Source organism: Sinohyriopsis cumingii, chromosome 11 (genome assembly GCF_028554795.1).
Source record: "Sinohyriopsis cumingii isolate HCF-2022 chromosome 11, ASM2855479v2, whole genome shotgun sequence".
NCBI lineage: Eukaryota > Metazoa > Mollusca > Bivalvia > Unionida > Unionidae > Sinohyriopsis > Sinohyriopsis cumingii.
In genome coordinates this window covers 89,371,644-89,393,352 of record NC_142971.1, presented here as the reverse complement: position 1 = coordinate 89,393,352, position 21,709 = coordinate 89,371,644, and the positions used below count along the sequence as shown (strand labels likewise).

The 21,709-nt window shown below is 34.0% G+C and overlaps 1 protein-coding gene across 2 annotated transcripts in view; it reads left to right on the top strand.

Moving 5' to 3' along the window:
- The window catches only part of LOC149788947 (uncharacterized), a 125,481-nt gene that overhangs the window by 39,337 nt on the left and 64,435 nt on the right, over positions 1–21,709 (top strand). For both annotated transcript variants that reach the window (XM_089975090.1, XM_089975089.1), the window contains 7 exons: positions 4,628–4,788; positions 5,072–5,519; positions 12,220–12,459; positions 14,134–14,341; positions 15,454–15,619; positions 19,213–19,395; positions 20,151–20,250. In XM_089975090.1, the coding sequence (XP_089831216.1) occupies positions 4,628–4,788; positions 5,072–5,519; positions 12,220–12,459; positions 14,134–14,341; positions 15,454–15,619; positions 19,213–19,395; positions 20,151–20,250 (1,506 nt within the window). The remainder of the gene's footprint in view (positions 1–4,627; positions 4,789–5,071; positions 5,520–12,219; positions 12,460–14,133; positions 14,342–15,453; positions 15,620–19,212; positions 19,396–20,150; positions 20,251–21,709) is intronic.

Sequence of the window (21,709 nt, the reverse complement as noted above, 5' to 3'; positions counted from 1 at the left end):
AATTACGTTTACTCTTAGGGTCTTGCATAGAGATGTGGGACCTTTATAGTAATCACTTTTTCCATCTATCTCTTTTCTCCATCCATTCATTCTGCTTGTAACCACCAATAGCCTTTTGACCCTTACACATTTTTTTGATGTTATTTGGTAGGGAAATTGCCCATTTCACGTAGATGTATCTTTTTTAAGGTTTCTTCTTTTCAGGTCCAATTTTGAATATAGTGTATTGTCCTTTTTCCATCACTTTTAAATCTCTACAATGGTAGCTCCTTGTAATGTAATGAGCTTGGTAACCACTGAACATGTATGATGCAATGTGGTTTGTACATTATCTCATAGACCTAGATGTGTCTTTAATGGGGTTTTGTTTACTCAACTCCATTTTAGATATAGCTTGTCCCTTGATAATTAATTTTATATCTTTACATTTACCTTGTAAATAGTAAAGCTCAAGACCCATACAACATATTCTGACAAAATTTGGTAAAAATATTGTCTCATACACCTACAAATGCCTATTGTCTTTGGTCTCAGTTATTCTGTTTTGGATAGAGTTATGTCTCTTGTCAAGCAAATTCTTGTCTTCACATGGATACTTGGAATTTTGTTTGTAATCATCCTCATTCATGAACCATTCAACATATTTAGATGCAGTTAGGTGAGAACATTGGTAGAAATAAAGAGTTTTTGGCAGTGACAGTAGACAAAGATGTACCCTCATCTTGGAAGTCATCTGTTGTCAAAGTAAAGCTCCATAACTATCAATATGGTTCTTACATTTTCCAACACATCAGAGAATGAAAAAACCAAATCAGTATAAAGAACTGATCCATCTGTGATTACCGGTAGATACTAATTTAATGAATATTTCCCACAAAATCATTTAACTTCTGGTATGTAAACTTTGGTAAACACATAAAAACAAAGCTAGGAGAAAATGGGCAGCCCCTCTTGCACATCAAAGGCCAAAACTTAATCTTGAACCTGGAAGCCATAAATGTGCTTCTGCACTTGAACTGTTCCTTTGTGCATACAATATTATGATTTGAACACAATCTGGAAAAAGCCTTAAATCTGTAGGTTTGCCTTGTTTTTTGAAGAATCTTTGAATATGTTTCAAAACTTTTTGAATTTCCCGCAGAACTTCTTGATTTTATCTGACAGGGATTACAGAAAGTTAAAATTAAAAAAAAGAATTACTTTTGAAAATCAAAGATTTTTTATTTTTTGAATAAATAACTAGCTAAAATAGGATAAAATTGATTGAATGCAACATTACATTGGTAGTCAGCAGATGGACTAGTGTCCTTTGGTTGTAGTTGAATGCTAATTAGTTATGCTTTTTTTTGCTTTGTACCAGTTTCTACAGTGACTTGCAAAATAATGTATCAAGTTTGGTTTCAGTGAGAAAAACCATGCCATGAATCCTTTTGGAAGTCCTTGTATACTCCTTGGAAATAACACTTAGGATCTTGTTTTCAGAATCATACAGTTTTGACACAACTGTAAATAATGAAGGAAAAACATTCAGAATAAAGCGTGAATGACTCTTTACTAAAAAAGAATATGGCCAATCATTCAAAATATTTATTGCCGCCTTAAGGAAAATAAAAGGTTTGTCAAATTCTCACTTTTTCTACAGCATGATAATATTTTTAATTATGAATAATATGGTACTTCCTTGACCTTGCTGCATGCAAAGCAAGAAGCCTATGGGCCCACTAAATGTACCATTAAGATTGCATTTCATTATACCCACATATGGGATGGGCCCACTAAATGTACCATTAAGATTGCATTTCATTATACCCACATATGGGATGGGCCCACTAAATGTACCATTAAGATTGCATTTCGTTATTCCCACATATGGGATGGGCCCACTAAATGTACCATTAAGATTGCATTTCATTATTCCCACATATGGGATGGACCCACTAAATGTACCATTAAGATTGCATTTCGTTATTCCCACATATGGGATGGGCCCACTAAATGTACCATTAAGATTGCATTTCATTATACCCACATATGGGATGGGCCCACTAAATGTACCATTAAGATTGCATTTCGTTATTCCCACATATGGGATGGGCCCACTAAATGTACCATTAAGATTGCATTTCGTTATTCCCACATATGGGATGGGCCCACTAAATGTACCATTAAGCTTGCATTTCATTATACCCACATATGGGATGGGCCCACTAAATGTACCATTAAGATTGCATTTCGTTATTCCCACATATGGGATGGGCCCACTAAATGTACCATTAAGCTTGCATTTCATTATACCCACATATGGGATGGGCCCACTAAATGTACCATTAAGATTGCATTTCATTATTCCCACATATGGGATGGACCCACTAAATGTACCATTAAGCTTGCATTTCATTATACCCACATATGGGATGGGCCCACTAAATGTACCATTAAGATTGCATTTCATTATTCCCACATATGGGATGGGCCCACTAAATGTACCATTAAGCTTGCATTTCATTATACCCACATATGGGATGGGCCCACTAAATGTACCATTAAGATTGCATTTCGTTATTACCACATATGGGATGGGCCCACTAAATGTACCATTAAGATTGCATTTCATTATTCCCACATATGGGATGGACCCACTAAATGTACCATTAAGATTGCATTTCGTTATTCCCACATATGGGACGGGCCCACTAAATGTACCATTAAGATTGCATTTCATTATACCCACATATGGGATGGACCCACTAAATGTACCATTAAGATTGCATTTCGTTATTCCCACATATGGGATGGGCCCACTAAATGTACCATTAAGATTGCATTTCGTTATTCCCACATATGGGATGGGCCCACTAAATGTACCATTAAGCTTGCATTTCATTATACCCACATATGGGATGGGCCCACTAAATGTACCATTAAGATTGCATTTCATTATTCCCATATATGGGATGGGCCCACTAAATGTACCATTAAGCTTGCATTTCATTATACCCACATATGGGATGGGCCCACTAAATGTACCATTAAGATTGCATTTCATTATTCCCACATATGGATGGGCCCACTAAATGTACCATTAAGCTTGCATTTCATTATACCCACATATGGGATGGGCCCACTAAATGTACCATTAAGATTGCATTTCATTATTCCCACATATGGGATGGACCCACTAAATGTACCATTAAGCTTGCATTTCATTATACCCACATATGGGATGGGCCCACTAAATGTACCATTAAGATTGCATTTCATTATTCCCACATATGGGATGGGCCCACTAAATGTACCATTAAGCTTGCATTTCATTATACCCACATATGGGATGGGCCCACTAAATGTACCATTAAGATTGCATTTCATTATTCCCACATATGGGATGGACCCACTAAATGTACCATTAAGATTGCATTTCGTTATACTCACATATGGGAATTTTCAGCTGTATTTAAGCATGAAAATCTGTGGGTTAAGTATGTAATGGACAATAAAAGCCATCAAAGTTGCTAATTGGATACTAAGTTTCTTTTTTCAGTATAAAAATAATATTGGATAAAAGGTACAGGAATAATAATTTCCTTATCTGGTATACCTCCGATTTTCACCTCAGATAATGACGTATAATGTATTTCATTGGTAGCATTGTAGTATGAACCTTTGACATCAGACGGCTAAGTGCTCAGAGTTTCAAATTTTTTTTTTTTAATGTATAATGACATTTCTCAGCTGAAAACTGTAGTACATGTACTGAAAATTGCATTGTTCTGTAGAAACTTCTGTTGGAAAGTGTTGCGGGGCTAATGCTTCATGAGTTTTAAGTATTTTAATCATGCTTTTCCCCTTGGAATGGTTTCATTAAGGGGTGTGAATAATATAAATCAATTTCAAGCATCAAATTAAAATCTGATGAAGTGAACCTGAACAGTATGCAAATGATTATTAAGGTTGTGATTAACATTTTTAGCTGTGGCTGCAGTCAAGGCCTCTCATCATTGAAACTGACCACTTTGAAAGTAAGCCATTGACCATCAGCTTGCATACATTTCTAACTCATAAGACAAGGTAGAAACAGAATCATTAAAAGGTGTAGCATGGCAAAGCTTTTCCACACATGACTACTCTTTTTAGAGTCATAGCAACCCCCACCCCACTGCATCATATGAAAATCCCTTTAACTTTAAGAACCTATACTGAAGAAAAAAAATCAGATATATTTCATATTCAGCGTGGTGACAATTATGTCCAAGATAATACTTAATGAATTGGCAACTGGACTACAAACAGGCTGATTTCCCTCAATATTACTATGAACATTTTGATTAATGCATTAAACCAGAGCTAGGAGGAAATGGACAGCTGCTCATATTTAATTTCAAACCATATGGCACAAATGTGTTTCCATGCATTTTTGATACATCTCTATGGTTGGTTCACACTAAGACCACTACAGTTGTCCTGAATGTTTTGTCCACATTTTGTATTCTTTATTCAGAATATCTATAAAACAAAAAACACAAAGGGTGTGTTCTGAAGCTTGTATTTTATAGCAACCATGAAATCTGCAGAAATTGGTGCCCAACAAAAATTAGTGCATTCTTATCATTTTGATGTCTCTGTTCAGATTCCATGCTGGATGATGCCAGTATATTTGAGCCGAGGGCAGCAACTACATTCCAGGAATTGTATGAAGGTTTCCTAGCGGCCATATCACTGAGTCCATGTGTTCTTGTGGTTGAAGGTGTAGATGAATTAGGAAGTACCTTGGGAATTGAACCACAACAGGTAATTACATTTCAAATGATTTCCATGATTGTCAAAACTCACGAAGCTTTTAGGAAGTCATCTTTGAGAACAAAATTGATCAATCGTAACCTATGGAGACAGCTGCATTTGGGAGATTTTAAAATCTAAGTCTATGCAGCTTGTTAGGAGTAATCAATATTACAAACAACTTAAACTCAGATCTATTGGTATATTATATATGCTATTCTTGTTACTAGTATTTTTTTAGTTTTGTGTGTTGGACATTTTCAGGAATTAATTGACAGTATGTTTTCATTTTCAGATCAAGAAATTTGAGTGGATTCCACTACCACTGCCATCAAATTGTCGCATGATTTTGACAACCTCAACCTCTGACTTTAGCTATCGCTCCCTGTCTGAACGAGGTGACATTAAACACCTGACTCTACCTCAATTAAAAACAGCCAGCCTGAAGATGAAATATCTTGAGGAGCACATGCAAATGCATTATAACCATCTCAAGCAGGAACATGTTAGCATCATACTTGAATCCAAATTGTCCAGTCGACCTCTGTTCTTAACTTTACTTGGTAATGAAATAGCATCTTTTAGTGTGCATACTGATTTAAAGGCATTTCTGGAAAATACTGTAGAGATGTGTTCCTCATTAAGAGACCTGTTCACTCGGTGCATTAAACGATGGAAGAAGGAACTCAGTTGGAGCTGGGAGGTTATACCCACTGATGGATCAGGGGATGAAGAAGAGCTTGGTTAGTCTAATATGAAACTAGATACTTTTTGAAAGCTAACTTGCTCACTGGTAGTGTAATTTTATAGTTTTACTTGTCAACTGAAATATTCACATTTCTTGCATAAGCATGTTAAATCTAGTAACAGATCTCATGTTTTGTGATGGACTTCATGCATCTGGATGTTTGATAATGCCCTTGTGAAAACTGATATACCCCAGACAATGGTAAATAGGAATGTCTGAGAGATGAACAGGTTTAAAGTTTTAATTTATCTTTTCCACATTTATTGTACAGCAGATAAATAAGTGCTCTTGAAAGTTTAGATAATCTTGCATGGTGCTCTGTGTGATGGAGGAAACAAGAAACCCTGGGTGGGTAACCAAGAACTGAAGGTGCCTCATAACTAAATGTCAAAATTGTACCTGTTGTATTGGACACTTGAAGTTACCTGTTGTATTGGACACTTGATGCTACCTGTTGTATTGGACACTTGACGTTAGTTCTATGGTCCCTGACATTACAAGCTATTGTTAGATTCTCAGATATGAAAGGTTCTAAAATGAAAGAATCATCAAAGTAAAATGCAGTATCAAGAAAATCCACATCCATGTTCTCCAGTCAATCCATGGCACAGCCATGTGATGGATTATTTTGTAATGGAATTAGTATGATAAACTTGTTTAATACAAAATATAAAAGTTTATGCCAAAAAAGCAAAAACATTCCTGAATTAAATGATGCAAAAATGTAACCCATTTATTTTTTTATTACACTGATGGTAATATTTAATAGACAACCTTAAAGCATTTTTGGCTTAAAATGAGTCTGGCTAAACTTATACATGTACATAGTTTCTGTTTAATTATATTGTTTCATTTTTCCTGATATACTTAACAAGGATGGTGGGCCAGAATTTATTTTGAAGTTAAGTTTGATGCTTGTTTTCTTAATATGTGTATGTGCATGGATTTGTTTGTAATACATTTATGTTGTCATTTAATTTTTACCATCTCTCAGTAATCTTCTTTGTGTATTGTTTATACTATATAATGGGTTATTACTGCTAAAAATTTATAGGGATTTTTAATGAAAGGGGGTTATTTAATTTTTATCATATTTAATTTTTATGGACAAATCAGTGCAGTAAAAATAAAAACAATTGGAATTCCGGTGTAAAAACTTTAACTCGTATAAAATTTGTAATTTAAAGTTGTAGGCACTAATTTCCCAAAGGACACTCCGTTCACACTGTAAGCAAGTCAGGAATCTATTGGAATGACAATCTCATTGGGACTCGGAAGCGACGAGCCAAGATTAAAATAGTCATTTTACTGTTACACTCATGTTTTCACTGGGAGTTTTGGGTAATCATGGTGACATGTGCAAAGGGTGCAATAAATTATTTTATTGGGCTAAATCGGCATTACATTGATAAATGTGCTAAAATCATAAATGTAAATGTTTACATGTTTGCCTTGTATGAACATGATATATCTGTAAAAAATAAGTAATAACTTTGAGGTATATAAAAGAAACCTGCTACATGGTATTATTTTTGCTGGAATCACTTGACTTTTAAATTCCAATGCTAGATTAATTTTCTTTTACATGTTTACATTCAGTAAATGCCACCAATGTCCATGATATATGCAGCAATAACTCACAGGTACAGGTGACATTTTGAATTTTGTTATTATGAGTATTTTTTTAGATTTCTAACTGTTAGATACATATTACTTGGATATGACATTGTTTTAGCTAATTTTAATAAAGTGAGCCTTGGTTTAAACATTGTGGGATTTTGGTAATTAGTGGTATTTTGTTAATAATTTTATTTATAGAGTAGACTCATTAATTAGTTTTATTTGGTTGTTTTCTTCTTAAACTCTGATGGTGATAGAAACTAAAGGCTTTCATGGACTCTTGTCCAACATTCATCTGTCTATTTGTGCAAGTTCATTATCACTACTCCTCCTAAACTACATGGAGGCTTTGCACACACATTCATTCCAGGATCTAGTGGGTTTGAAATGAGATTGGTATTGATCTGACAACCAGTGTGTGCACCAGGGCATCTATCTTTCAAATTTTGTTATCGCTACTCTTCCTGTTTGGTAAGTCTTATAAATATGGGCTTTTCACCAGAAGACTTCCTATGGTGTCTGGTGCCATTCTGACCTCCAGTATGTCTGTCATGGTACATGTACCTATGCTAAACAAATCTTGTTATTGCTAATTCTTTTCATTGGATGGTCATATCAAACTTTGATTTTCACCAAAAGACTTCTGATGATGTCTGGTTGGTCCAGAATATTCCCAAATCTTAGCTTTCATTATAGCTTCAGGCATAGCCAACTTCAAAATCTTGCATAGCTTAAGAATATTAGAGATTGTTTGAACATGTAGCAGTCAAAAAAAAAGAAATGGATTCCTGGAAAATGTTCCTGATCAGCAGAGCATCAGTCCCTTTGTTTATATTTTTATGTTTTCTGTATTATTTGTGTTACATTTTCAGAATTTTATTTCAGCATTGGTTGTGCTCTTCTGATATTATGTACAGTGAAAGGTATGAGGTGAAGATGTTTGTATTTGCAACTTGTAACAAATGTTGGTATACCTCTGTGCTGCTTTCATGTAATGTGGCTGAAATTTCTGTACATATTGTAGTTTTGGACATTATGCATAATCTAAGCACACAGAAAATCGAGATGGCTGCTTCTGTGTGCTCAAAAAGTCAGCTTGAACTAATCCAAAGTGTACTAACTTTAGTAGCTACTAAACCAGGGAAAATGAATTGTGCCAGAGTAGGCAGTACCAGGTTTTGAAAGTGCAGTAAATGAATTACAAAATATATAAAAAGTGAAGAAATGTTATGAGCCCTTTTTTTAACAATTTACATTTGAAGTCCAGGAGGTGAAAATGGTCAATTGAAGCTAGAAGAATTTTGATAGGTGTACATCTGAAGTAAGGCCAAACTACAAACTACAGACTGTATATAACCCAAATTACAACTGTCAATCATACACCAAAAATTAGAGGGAAGTGAATGTTCTTTTAACAGTGCCTAAGACATATGAGGTATTTCTTAAGTAGCAAGTGAAATCCTGGGAAATTCTTTTTCTTTAAATTTAAAACTATGTGAAGTGTGAAATTGTGGAGTGGAACCATAAAACCTGGGAAATTGTTTTTCTTTAAAATTAAAACTATGTGAAGTGTGAAACTGTCGAGTGGAACCATGACATGAAAGTTCTATAGTCATCAGATACTGGTTTTGGGTTAATTTCAATCAATGATAATTTTTGTTAAGCCCACTCTAGTGGGAAGTGAGACATAGAAGTTATTTTCTGGCAGCACCAACATCAGTAGTTGTGGCATGAACAGTTTGCTAAATGTTTGGTTCAAGATTTGCATACGTTATCAAAACCCTAGATAGATTCTCATTATACCTGGCATGAATTATTATAAAGCTAAGCAAATGAATTATACAGCATGTTTGCTTGCCCATTTACTTTCGTTTCAAAGTCACAAAGTTCAAACCCCTTGATGGATTTCTTAATACTTGGGACATGTGATTATGAAGATAAGACTGTTCATTCAGTAACATACATGCTTGTCCTTTTAACATTGAAGTCAGTGTCCAAGTCATAGAAAATGTGCATTGTGGTATTGGTTAAAGGTTTGTAGTTTGCTTATATTTCCTAAATCCCATGATGTATTTTTTTTTCTTCATAGATTGGATGAACTATTATGAAGTCAAGGCAGTTTATTTTGTTGCATACTTGTTCTCTGCATTTAATCTTGTGGTTTAGGTTACACATTTTATAACATTGCTAAGATCATGTTTCTTGACATGCATGCCCAGGCTTTCTTGTTTTTCTTACCAGTCATTGGGTAATGCTACACAAAATGAAAATCATTGTGATGCTTATTTTCTTTTTATTTGCTCACCTTACCATACTGCTTGTTACAACTCTGCAGGTCATATTTCTGGTCTGATTTTGATAAAACTTGGACTGTGGGCTTAAGTCATTCAGATCTTAGATAGCTTTGATATTGAGCTAGATCCATATATTCTTTAGGTGAACTAGCTTCTGACTGGCTGAGCATGTTGCCATTTTGGAAGCTATACTGCTGACTCAATTTTGATCAGTAGAATGTGGACTAATACAACAAGGATCTCAGACAAGTTTGATAATGAACAAGATACAGTATATGTATGTTAATAAGGTGACCTTGTGTCTGATTGGTATTGGATGGTTTTTATGATGAACAATATCATGGTATATTCATGAGGTGATAATGCATCTTACTGTCGGATCCAATTTACCATTTTAGAGACTTTTGCTTGGTAAATAAGACTGCTTCACCTTGTGGTTAGAGCATCTGCCTTGGATGCAGGAGGTCACGGTTTTGAACCCTGGTCGAGTCATACCAAAAGACTTATAAAAATGGTACTGACAGCTACCTTGCTAGACACTCAGCATTAAGAGGTTAGTGTTGGACTGGTTGGCCTGGTGTCAGGATAATGTTACTGGATGGGACATCATGCTACATGTCTGCGGCATGATGCCCCAGTGCTAGACATCATAAACTGCCACACAGACATCACTATAAACTGCCACACTGCAGACATCATAGCGATATGACTGAAAAATTGTTAAAGCTATGTTGAAAATCTAAATCACATGCAACAACACAAACACACACACACACACACACACACACACACACTTGGTAAATCTGCTTATACAATATCTTGATATGAATGAGAGTGAGATCCATGCATATTAATGAGGTGAACTTACATCTGATTAGCTGAGCTTGTCTTGCAACTCAGTTTCTCTTCAGACCTTGATCAAACTTGTGAGCTGGTCTTTAATCATCAAGATGCTGGAAGAGTTTGATTAGTGATCTTATATTCAATTTGGCTGAGCTTCTTACCACTTCAGAGATTTAAATTCATTGGGAATTTTTTTCTAACTTGGGAAATAATCTGATACTGCATCATGTTCTTGGACAGTGATAAGCAATATGTGTGCATATTTATTGAGGTAATCTTGCATCAGATTGGCTGTGCCTGATACTTGTCTATAGTACAAGTCACATGGGTCACGTAGGCATTCAACATAGACTATTTCAGCAATGGGTGTCATATTTTAGACTTTGATTCTACATACCTTTAAGTGGCAATTATTCACTTAATTTGGATTCATATACATCCACATTCCTTAGTAAGGTCATTATTTAGACATCCCGATAGGTGCATATGGCAAAATCAATATTAAAGTATGCAGACATTGCTGGACAAAATGAACCTAAAGGTGTGATCCAGTACAATCTGGATTGAATGTCATGCACTGTGATGTAACAATGAAAGCTCTGCATATTGATAAACAGATTCATACTAGCCTAAATTGTGACAATTCCACTCGACATGTTCTTATTTTGACCCAAGTTTAATACATGGCCACCATTGTAAAAGTCCATAGCAATAGTTAATTTTCATCTGAAGGTTTCTTGGTGATAGTTGAGGTGCAGTGCATTCAACAGTCAGGATTGAATAGACTTTGGTTAAAGAAAAATTAGTGTTAAATTTAAGAACAATTTATATTTAATTTAAAATGAGTAAATGCGCATACATACCCCATGTGACTTGTACTATAGAGACAATCTTTAAATTCACTTTGGCGAGTCTTTCAAATTTGGTACTTTGTGTAATTGTTAAGATGTTTTTTTACTTCAGTATTGAATACAAAGTAATTTGTTTGACAATGAAATATAATAACTAAGAACAATGAATACAAATGCAAGAATATACTCAGATTGGTGAACATGTTTGAAAGATAATGTCTGTATTGCATTCATTAGTTCATTGTTCCAAGGTACATAGTTGCCAATAGTGCAGTCCCAATCAGGTAAGAACTTGCAGCTGATTTCTAATGAGTGGCACTATTGAATAGGAATAGGTATTTATAGCTAAATCATTTAGCTATATGAAATAAAATTGTATGTGAATTATTTCTGAATATTCATTATTCTAAACTTTATGGTGCATAATAAAGTTCATGTAAAATGAAGGAAAGATTTTGAGACTTTAGAAAGCTTTTGTTATTTTAGAAAGTTTGTTGTTGCCAAGTTTTTGTATGTAATTTCTATTTCATTTATTATATTTTATGTACATAATTATAATTTTCTGTGGTTTTCTAAAGCTTGCCCATCTATTTGCTCATTCAGTTATAGTGATTTTATTCTACATATGTTTATCTTTACAGGAAATGAGAACAATGGTAACTTCTATCTTTAGATTTGTATCAAATGTTGGCAAGTACAATGTCCATACTACATTAGTCATATGTAGTTTTATCTACCGTATATATTCACGTATTAATCAATCCAACTACAAGCAGCACAGACCCAGATCTGCCATCGCATTATGCACTGGAAGATCTGGATATATAACATTTGTTAGGAGTATTCAGTTGAACAAAAATTGTAGAACTTGATCTGCCAGTGCATTATGCAGCAGTAGATCAGGGTCTGTGTTGTTTGCATTTGGATGAGACTTATGTGAGTATATGTGGTTTGTATTTCCTAAATTTGAATTAAATATAAATCAAAAAAATTAACTGAGTATGACAATTTTTATTTTAGTCTTCGATTAAAATATTACTTTAAAATGATATACATTATCAAAACATATTACTTTTATCTGCTGCAGAATACACAGGCTGGATACCAGACATATTACGTCTAATGGCAGTGTCACGTTCAGGTCTGACACAGCGTGAAATTCTTGATGTTCTGTATCAGATTGGTTACCAGGAAAATGTGACAGTCAGCATGTTCGATTGGCTGTTATTCCAACAATGTGTTGGAAGCTGCCTCTGTGAGAAACCAAATGGTCTGATCAGTTTCTCACATCAGCATATGAGAGAAATTGTGGAATATGAATTATTACGTAAGTTTCAAACCAAGTGGTTGTGTCAGAATCAGTTTGAACATGTGTCCAGAAAAAGACTCTTGATACAGATCCATACAGGTGATGCTCAGTTTACACCATAGATGCATTCCTGAGGTTATGGCATAAATCAAAATCATTATAAATTGAAAGTAAGTTTACTCTCTCAGTTAAAGCAGCATGATGCATGCACATCCACATATGTGAGCTGAAGCAATTGTAGCAAGTTGATCCCGTGATGGCATAAAAAATGAGCACATTAGTGCCAATTGTATGTTATTTCTTCCTGATAAATGGCATTAAGAGCGTGTAAATGTTATTGGCATATAATGAGCATCACCTGCGTTAAGATGTTGACCATACTGTGTACATTTTTTGCTTATAATTTGAGTCCAGCTGAAAACAGCACAGACCCAAATCTGCAGTTGCATAATACACTGATAGATCTGAGTCTGTACAGGTTGTTAGGAATAATCAGTAGCACAAACAACGTAGATCATGCTCTGCTGGCCCGTTATGTGATGGCAGATCAGGGTCTATGTTGTTTGCAATTGGATTTGACTTATAAGTGAGTATACAAGATACATTTATGTTATTATATCTGTCTTCCCTTTCTATTAGTGCATTTGCTAAAAATTGCACAGATACACAGAACTTGCTGTGGTTTGTTCAATTTATGATATCGCTGATCTTGACTTGTTCCTTTGATAGGTTCCACTCAGGTCTTATGCTTAACAGCGATTGATTCATGTTGACCATTTTGATGTTTTGAAATATTCACCTCATTAGTGAATTCCCCATTAAAGCTATTTCTATTTCACTGACTTTTTGTCTAGTGAGAAAGGAACATCAGTGACTGATTTCTCTTTAATTGATGGGGATAATGAAAGATCTGACCAAAAAAGTCAGAGTGGGATTTGATAGGGTACTGTCATATATTAATGTAACCTCAACTTGTACTATTTTGAGGGGTAAAAATTTCATTAATAAATTTGAAGTTCTGTACTTTGGGGGTTGTTGCACTTTTGCTGGTGTGTGTGTGTGTGTGGGGGACATCATGCTATCTTTTGCAAGAAAGTCTTTTAAGCTTGGTATTTCTTTTGGAATACCCATATCAAAATAATGAAAGCAGTATCACTGTATTGCAGTAGCTTTATTATGCAAAGGAAAAACTTGGCATAACCTACTAAAAGTTGTAGGGGCCCCAAGTGGCTGAGTAATCTAAAGTGCTTACCATTCTGGATCACTGCCATCTCACCTCTGTCTGCATGGGTTCGAGTCCAAGGCTCGGCTAGTGTGAGTATGTGGGAAAGCCTGCCAGTAGCTTTTTGTGGGTCGGTGGTTCTTCCCTGGGTTTTCCAGGGTTCTTCCTCCACCAGTTATACTGGCTGCCATGTGTAGCCTATCTTGTGCTGAAAAATGGCGTTAAACCCTAGAACAACAACAACAACAACTAAAGGTTGTTTTAATTGAGCTTGCCATTGGTATCCACTACTTCATCTCACAAGAATTATACAGAACATGTCCAAAACTGGCCCAAAAAAATGTGTTTTAATTTAAGTTTTAATAATTTAAAATCATTCTTTTCCCTGTAGAAGGTAAAATAGTGTTTTGGTTTAATATTTAAACAGGGTTGTCCATTATGATATTAAAGTCTTAATAAATCTATTTCAGGCACAGTGAAACCCTCAGCAGCAGACTTTGTTCCTTTGCAGTCAGACAAGGACAAAGTTTGGAGGGAGAAAAAGAAGTCCTATCACAAACACCTTGTGCAATATTTCTCATCACTGCCAATTTCCCAGCACTGTGTTGAAGAATTACCATGGCAACTACTGATGTCAGGAGATTTTGAAGGACTGACCATTGTGGTTACAGATCCTGAGTAAGGCATTTTTTAAAAATCATTGGGAGAAAACGATGATGATGTTGATGATGGTAATTGTGATGGTTACTGTGTTTTTAAAAAAGATGATAAAACTTTTCAAGATCTTTTCATCTGAATTCGGAGTAAGTAGAAATATGCATATTAATGAGGTGACCTTGTGTCTGATTGGCTGAGCTTGTTACCACTTTGGAGATCTTGTTTCTGGTCTGATTTTGATCAAACTTTGAATATTTTTTTGTTACATGCTCACAATAAAGCAGAGCATATTATCAAACTATTACCAATATTGTTTCTGCTCAGAGTTCTCCACCAGCTTCACTTTCCAAACTATGTGCATAGCTTGCACATGGGTAAGGAAGAAACCTATCAATTTCAGAGTCAACTGGATGAATGTCAAGGTCACTGTGACAGCAGAAGCAAAAAAATTTTCTGCACATTAACATTAGTTTTACATCAGAGACCTCGACCAAACTTTGCGGCTGGCTTTTTATTGGGTTATGGAAGAGGTCTATTGTTGTGGCTGAAAAAAGATTTTGGTGTTGAAAAGTCAGAGGTTAGGATCATGATACGTCTAATAAAAACATATCAACATATCAATTTTTGTGCATTCAGTTTATTTCAAGTCTGCATTCCCTTGCATTAGAGATGGAATAGCTGTTTTCAAAAGGTGGGAAGTATTTATTTGCTTCTTGGTGGAGTATAAATGTAAAATTCCTTGAGTTGGAGTCATAATTTGAATTATTATATGCAATGTTAAAAGTTATAATAAAATGGAACACTGTTTAATGAAGCCCAACTGGCCTTTGCCCTAACAGTGTAATTTTAAAACAAATGTGGCTTATAATTTTTCACCCAAATCTAGATCTTCCAGTGGCTGCCAATAAATGTCTTTCAGTTTAATTTATTTTTTATACTTTTTAAACTTGAATAGATTGCTTTTCCGCTTAATTTAGAGGTTTAAGTTGCCTTTAGTATAATTCATTATGCTTCCACACACAGTTATTTTGTATCTCTCTGTATGTTACAGTATTCATTTTTTATGTTAAAGAAAATGCGTGAAAATTTTGTGCATAATTCAAGTCATGAATACACTACTTTCTTATGTACAGGATCTTCATGATGCTAGCAGATCCAGATGGGCAAAATCCATCCAATGTCCATGACCTTCTTATGTACTGGCATTATCTTCAATCTCAAGGAGTCTCTCCTGCCAAGAGTTACCTGCAAGTTCTAGTCAAAGCTGGAGTTATCTCCCATGAACTCGAAGCCCAAGAGGTACTAGCATTAACCCATGTTCTCTTTGGGTTTTTTAATGAAGAAGAAAAAAAGAGTCTGGAGTAAAGTCTAAGCTGATTATATTTAATTATCTGTCTTACTAGACAAATATTACCATGAAAAAGAACAATTTAATAACTGAATATCAATTTCATGCACCTGACAACTGAAGTATATTTCAGGAAAACCATTTTTAAACTGTGTTGTTGTAATAAACTTAAAACCTGCATTATTGACTACGACAGTAATAACATTTTATATATGTTTTATATAAAATAATTAGTTATGTCAAAAGTTCATATTTTGTGCACCAATGTGTGCTAAATCATGAATTGTAACAATTTCAAATCAGATAATGTTAACTAGAAAATTATTAAGTGTTAATATTTTCACTTATGTCAAAATTGTTTGTCACCAGCCTTATTTTGAAGAGCATTGAAGATAGTACTTTTTGCTTAATTGATCTGTTTGTTTGTTCATCCTTCACATTTCCATTTTTGCTATATAACTTTAAGAGTTTGAGATTAAGGGATTCAGTTTGGTGTATGATGTATATATACATGGTCATTGGAAGGTGTGTCACATGCCACATTGAGTGGTCCTATATTCGAGGTCAGGGTCACAATTCAGTTTTTGAAGTTTTATATAATACTTTACTTTCCTCTTTTTAACTCAAAGGTTATTTGAGATTAAGGAATGAAACCGGATAGATTATACATCTGCATTATATGGTGTCGTGCACCATGTTAGGAATGCTTTCTTCAAGGTCAAGATGACTAGTTACTAAAAAGAGTTTTCCCTCACAATTTCCTTTCTGCTGTATATAAAACTCTTGAGAAGTTTGAGCTTAATGGATGAAACTTGGTATATACATCATCACTACAAGTTGTGTGTGTGTGATATGGACTTTTAACATAGTTTTAAAACTTTTCAATTATATCACTATTATGTCTGCAGTGTGGCAGTTTATAGTGATGTCTGGCAATGGGCATTATGCTGCAGGCATGTAGCATGATGTGATGGTTATGGTTTGTGGGATTGACTACAACTGCTCATTGACAGACTAAACACTTCACATATTTTTCAGAACTCTGGTTGATTGATACGTAAAGGCTTTGTTGATATGCATATGATCTCAGTTCTATAAAATGTTCTTCATCAATGTGTCATATGACATGTTATCTTTTTAAATGTGTAATGGATAGAAATGGCAATGTAGTGGCAATATTACTGTTCAGACTTTGGTATTATGATTATCTTGTGAGACTTAGTTTTAATTTCAGGTGAATTAGTGGGTTTGAAGTTGTTCTGTTATAACTTAATTAATTCTAAGCTGCATAGTTTACATTTGGCTGTTTTTGTTTCTTTGGGAAAATGCTGCCAAACTTGTTTGGTAGACAAGTGCATATTTGAATAACAATTTTCTATTTGAATGTTTGCCCCCAAAAATTTGAATCTTCAAATATATGTTTCAGTTCAATATATGATGGTACTCTACAGTTTCATATTTTGCATAGGGTTAGATTTGTATAGAATTTTCCCATTTTTCCTCTTTGGTTATACTGGCTGTTTAAGAAAGACATTGTGTATCTTAGGTATTGTTAAAAGACCTTTTAATCTCCTTTGTTTTGGTGTATGATTGATTGGAATAATATGGGTTATAGAGTATACAGCTGAACCTTAATTCAGATATGCATCTATCTATCATAAATCTGCTAGCTCCACTTGGTCATTTTCACTTACTGGACCTCAGATATAAATTATAATAGAAACAAAAAGCAAAAAGAAAGACCCATTACATTTTTTCACATTTGAAATATTTGGTCATTCATTCATTGCACTTTCAAAACCTGGTATTGTTTAGTCTGGCAAATTACATTTTCCTATTTTAATAACTGCTATAGATAGTGTATTTAGTCTAATTTGGGCTGATATTTTGAGTACCTGTGAGCAGTCAGTTTGGTTAGCTGTGTGCTTAGATCATGTACAAAATCCACCAGGTATGCCAACATTTTCTCCATTGTGCATGTTACAGATGTAAAGAACTTCACCTTACACCTGTCACTCTCAGATTTTCAACACTCGGCCTTCAGCTCCGGTGGCCTAAGTGGTTCAAGCGTCTGCATAGGATTTGGGAGGTCATAGGTTCCAGCCCCGGCCAGATCAAACCAGAGACTTACAAAAATGATACTAGCAGCTGCTTTGCTTGGCACTCAGCATTAAGATGTTAGTGTTAGGACTTGTTGGCCTGGTTTTATGATAATTTGACTTGGTGGAACATGATGGCACATGTCTCTGGCATGATGCTAGAGTGCTACACATCACTCTAAGCTGCCACACTGCAGACATCATAGCAATATGACCAAAATTGTTAAAGCTTATTTAAAAATATATTTAAAAAATACAAACACAAACACAAACTCTCAGTAGTTCATAATATCTGTAGAGCAACCCCATATCATTAGATGGTGTGTTGCCTAAGACATTATAGGGGGTACTTTCTGGGTCAAAGTCAGAGATCAGTATTGTATGTTTCAGTTGCATTGCCCCTTCTGCTCTGTAACTTAATAACCATTTAAGATAAATGGTGGTATAATTTTATATTGGGACTAGAAGATGGGTTGTCTTGTATTTTTGGTGACCTATCTTAAGGTCGAGGTAATAGGCCAATATTTTAAGGTTTTGTTTCTTTACTGGGATGAATCATATCAAATTTAAGTTTCTTAACTTGATGGCATGGGCGCTATCTTTACGGTCAAGGACACATTCATATTTTAGTCACATTTTTCCTTCAGCACTTTTAAAGAGCAGTTTAAGATAAATTAGATAAATTTTTTATACATTTATAGATTGTTAGCAGAAATTGTGTTTCATTATTTATTTCAGATCCTAAGGTCAAAATCATAGGTTACTATTTCTAGGTTTCTTTTGTTTCTGCTTTGTATCTTAAAAAGCATTTTTTGGTATAGGAATGAATTTTAATATTCTAAATTTGATGTCGTCTCATATTTTCCCATTTTACTCTTATTCCCATGATTCTTGGTTATTTTCTGTGCCTGCCAAGTTCAGATATGTCACAATGGTTATGTTCAGTTTTGATAATATACTTTTGGTGAACTCGTAATCATTGATACTAGGCCAAATTTAACTGAGTTTGCTTGTTTAGTCCTAAGTAGTCAGTAACATGTCATTTTAAGACATTTTGGTTTTTCTCATGTATACGGGTTTCTTTGCATTATGGACAATTGTATATCTACTGATTCATGCTGGGCACTTATTATCTCCTTATAAATACACTGTCCAAATGAAAATGTAATATCATATAGTAATTTTATTACAATTTTAGTAGTTACTTGATATTCAGTATTGAGCGAGCAACATTTTTTGTTAGTCACTTAATCATACAAGTCCTCATTAGTCATCATAAATCCACATTTTCCTGATTCCTTGTTTCAGTAAAAAAAATCTTTAGTCTTGCAGACATGGTTTCATGCACAAGGAAAACAGTAATAAATTTCCCACAGACATCATGTGCAAAAAATGACTAGCTTGCATTACTGGTAAAAAAAAGATGTTCTGATCTATTTCTTCAGTTATCAGTTGATGGAAGTGTTTTTGAGGAAGAAGATAGCGCCATAAAGGAGTCATCCCATCATGGTTCTCCCACTTCTTCTGTTGTGTCCAGGATTTACACAGCCAGTCCAATACAAGAGAGGCAACTGTCTGTCATTGAGGAATCCCTCAGTACTACAGAAAGTGAAACAAATCTAGCAAGGGTAAAAATGTTTCTCAAAGGGAGATAATATATGTTAAGCATGGTTATGATTCCTATTATCTGATCATAATTTATCTTCCCTGGTAACATCATTTTTAAAATGGTGTATGCAGTAGTCTATGTGGTCTTCATCCTTTAAATTTGTATTTTTTTCAATTATACAATTTTACTTAAAATATTTTATTTCAATTTTAGTTGTTTACATTAAACAATTTTATGTAAAAAAAATTATGTAAAATTTCATATATTTAGATGATTTTACTAATAATTGATACTGATATTACTTCTCAGAATGCTGGAAAATGCCCTTCCTGTTATTCATATCAAGATTCACATGACATTAAGAATTTATTTTTTAGCAAGTGAGTTTAATTAGTTAGTAAATTAGTTAATTAGATAGTCTTTGTTTAAAAGGGCATTGATACTCAGAAATATTCTGTGAAAATGGTGTAATGAGATAGAGAATTTAGAAATGTCCACTACAGAAATATTGAAGATGTCTGGCATGGGATTTATTTAAATGTCAAATTGGACATACCTTGAACATTTGTTTAAATATGCCATAATTTGCCATTATACATGTATAACACAATGCTGCTTTATCTGTGTAAAGTCTTTAAGTTTCACTCTTGATGGTTTATGGTAATGTTGTGTTGCAAAGATTTTGCATGTCAAATATGGTGGGGTAGCATCAGGACTCAGATACAGGTGAGAAGCACCAGAATCTGTGTAACAATTTGTGTGTGTCTTTTCCAGCATATAAATAACAAGACTATCACCAAAAATAGCCAGGAACAGATTACAGATGAAAAAGAAGATATGGATGACATGTTTGTCACAGTGTCTAAATCTTCAGGTAAAAGCTAACTGTAATTGACCTATTAAACTTTGTTTTATTTCAATAGTTCAGCAAGGTCTCAAAATGTATGCTAAGTTAGTTACTCTCACCAGCCTTGTCAGTATTGTTATGTATTTTCAGCTCGATTGTACTTTAAATCTCAGACAAAACTTCACTAGATGGATGACCAGTGCATGTGTTCATACCATGAATGGACTCTTGCATCACATATGTGCAATGGAGTGCTAGAATTTTGGATTCACTGTGAAAAGACATTAATTGGTTTTTACTAGGATTTGCTCTTCTGTTAAGTACATCACAAGATACTGAAATATGTAAAAGTAATTTTAAAAAATGTAAAATGAAAGAATAAATATATGAATTTGCTAATTCATTATTAGTTACAATATAATTTAAGTTTCATTATGAAACTATTATTAATGCAGTATTATCCATGCTTCATTTAGAAGTAATTCCCCAATTTCATGCATTGTTAACATTTTATATTTATGATTCTCTTGTGATTTAATTATTGTGTAGCAAATACATTTTTGGATTAGGCATTCTCATGGATCCTTATTCCATTTTATACTTGGGGCTCTTGGTTGCCTTGAACATTGTACTGAAAAAATTTAACGATTTTAGTCCAGTCTTCATTTTCAGCTCATTTTGAATATATTTGAAAATTTGTTTTCCAGACATTTTTGGGTTGATACATGCTTTCACAATATTTATAAAACCATAGATCTATGCTTGTTGATTAGCTCATCCTCACTGTATCCCATTTTCACAGAGTTTGGCAAATATTTACTTGGATATGTTTTGTGTGATAAAATAAGACCACCCCCTATATTTTTAAAAATGTATTAGGATATCCCCCTGGTCCTGTCATTAGAGGAATACTGTAATGTATGTCTTAAATTGTCTCCCTGATCTTATCACGCGAGAAATATTGTCATGTACTTAAATAGACTACCCTCCCCCCGGTTTTGTCCTGGAGGAAATATTGTAATGTATTTTTGAGACAGGGCCCTAATCTTATCATGGGAAAAATAATATAATATATTAATTAGACTGGACCCCTGGTATTATCATGGGGGAAATAATGTAATATATTTATTAGACTGGACCCCTGGTATTATCATGGGGGAATAATGTAATATATTTATTAGACTGGACCCCTGGTATTATCATGCAAAAAATACTATAATGCATTACCAAAATATTTTGGATTTAGAGAAATAACTGTCAAATATTTGCTGCTCAGATAGATATATATATATATATATATATATATATATATATATATATATATATATATATATATATATATATATATATATATATATATATTACCACATATTGATGAATCTTAAATTTTAGTGAGTACCTTTTTCACAGTTTTGTATATAAAAAAATAGGACCTGTTCCTTGGTATAAAAATGAATAGTTATGCCTATCATCCTATCAAGTACAA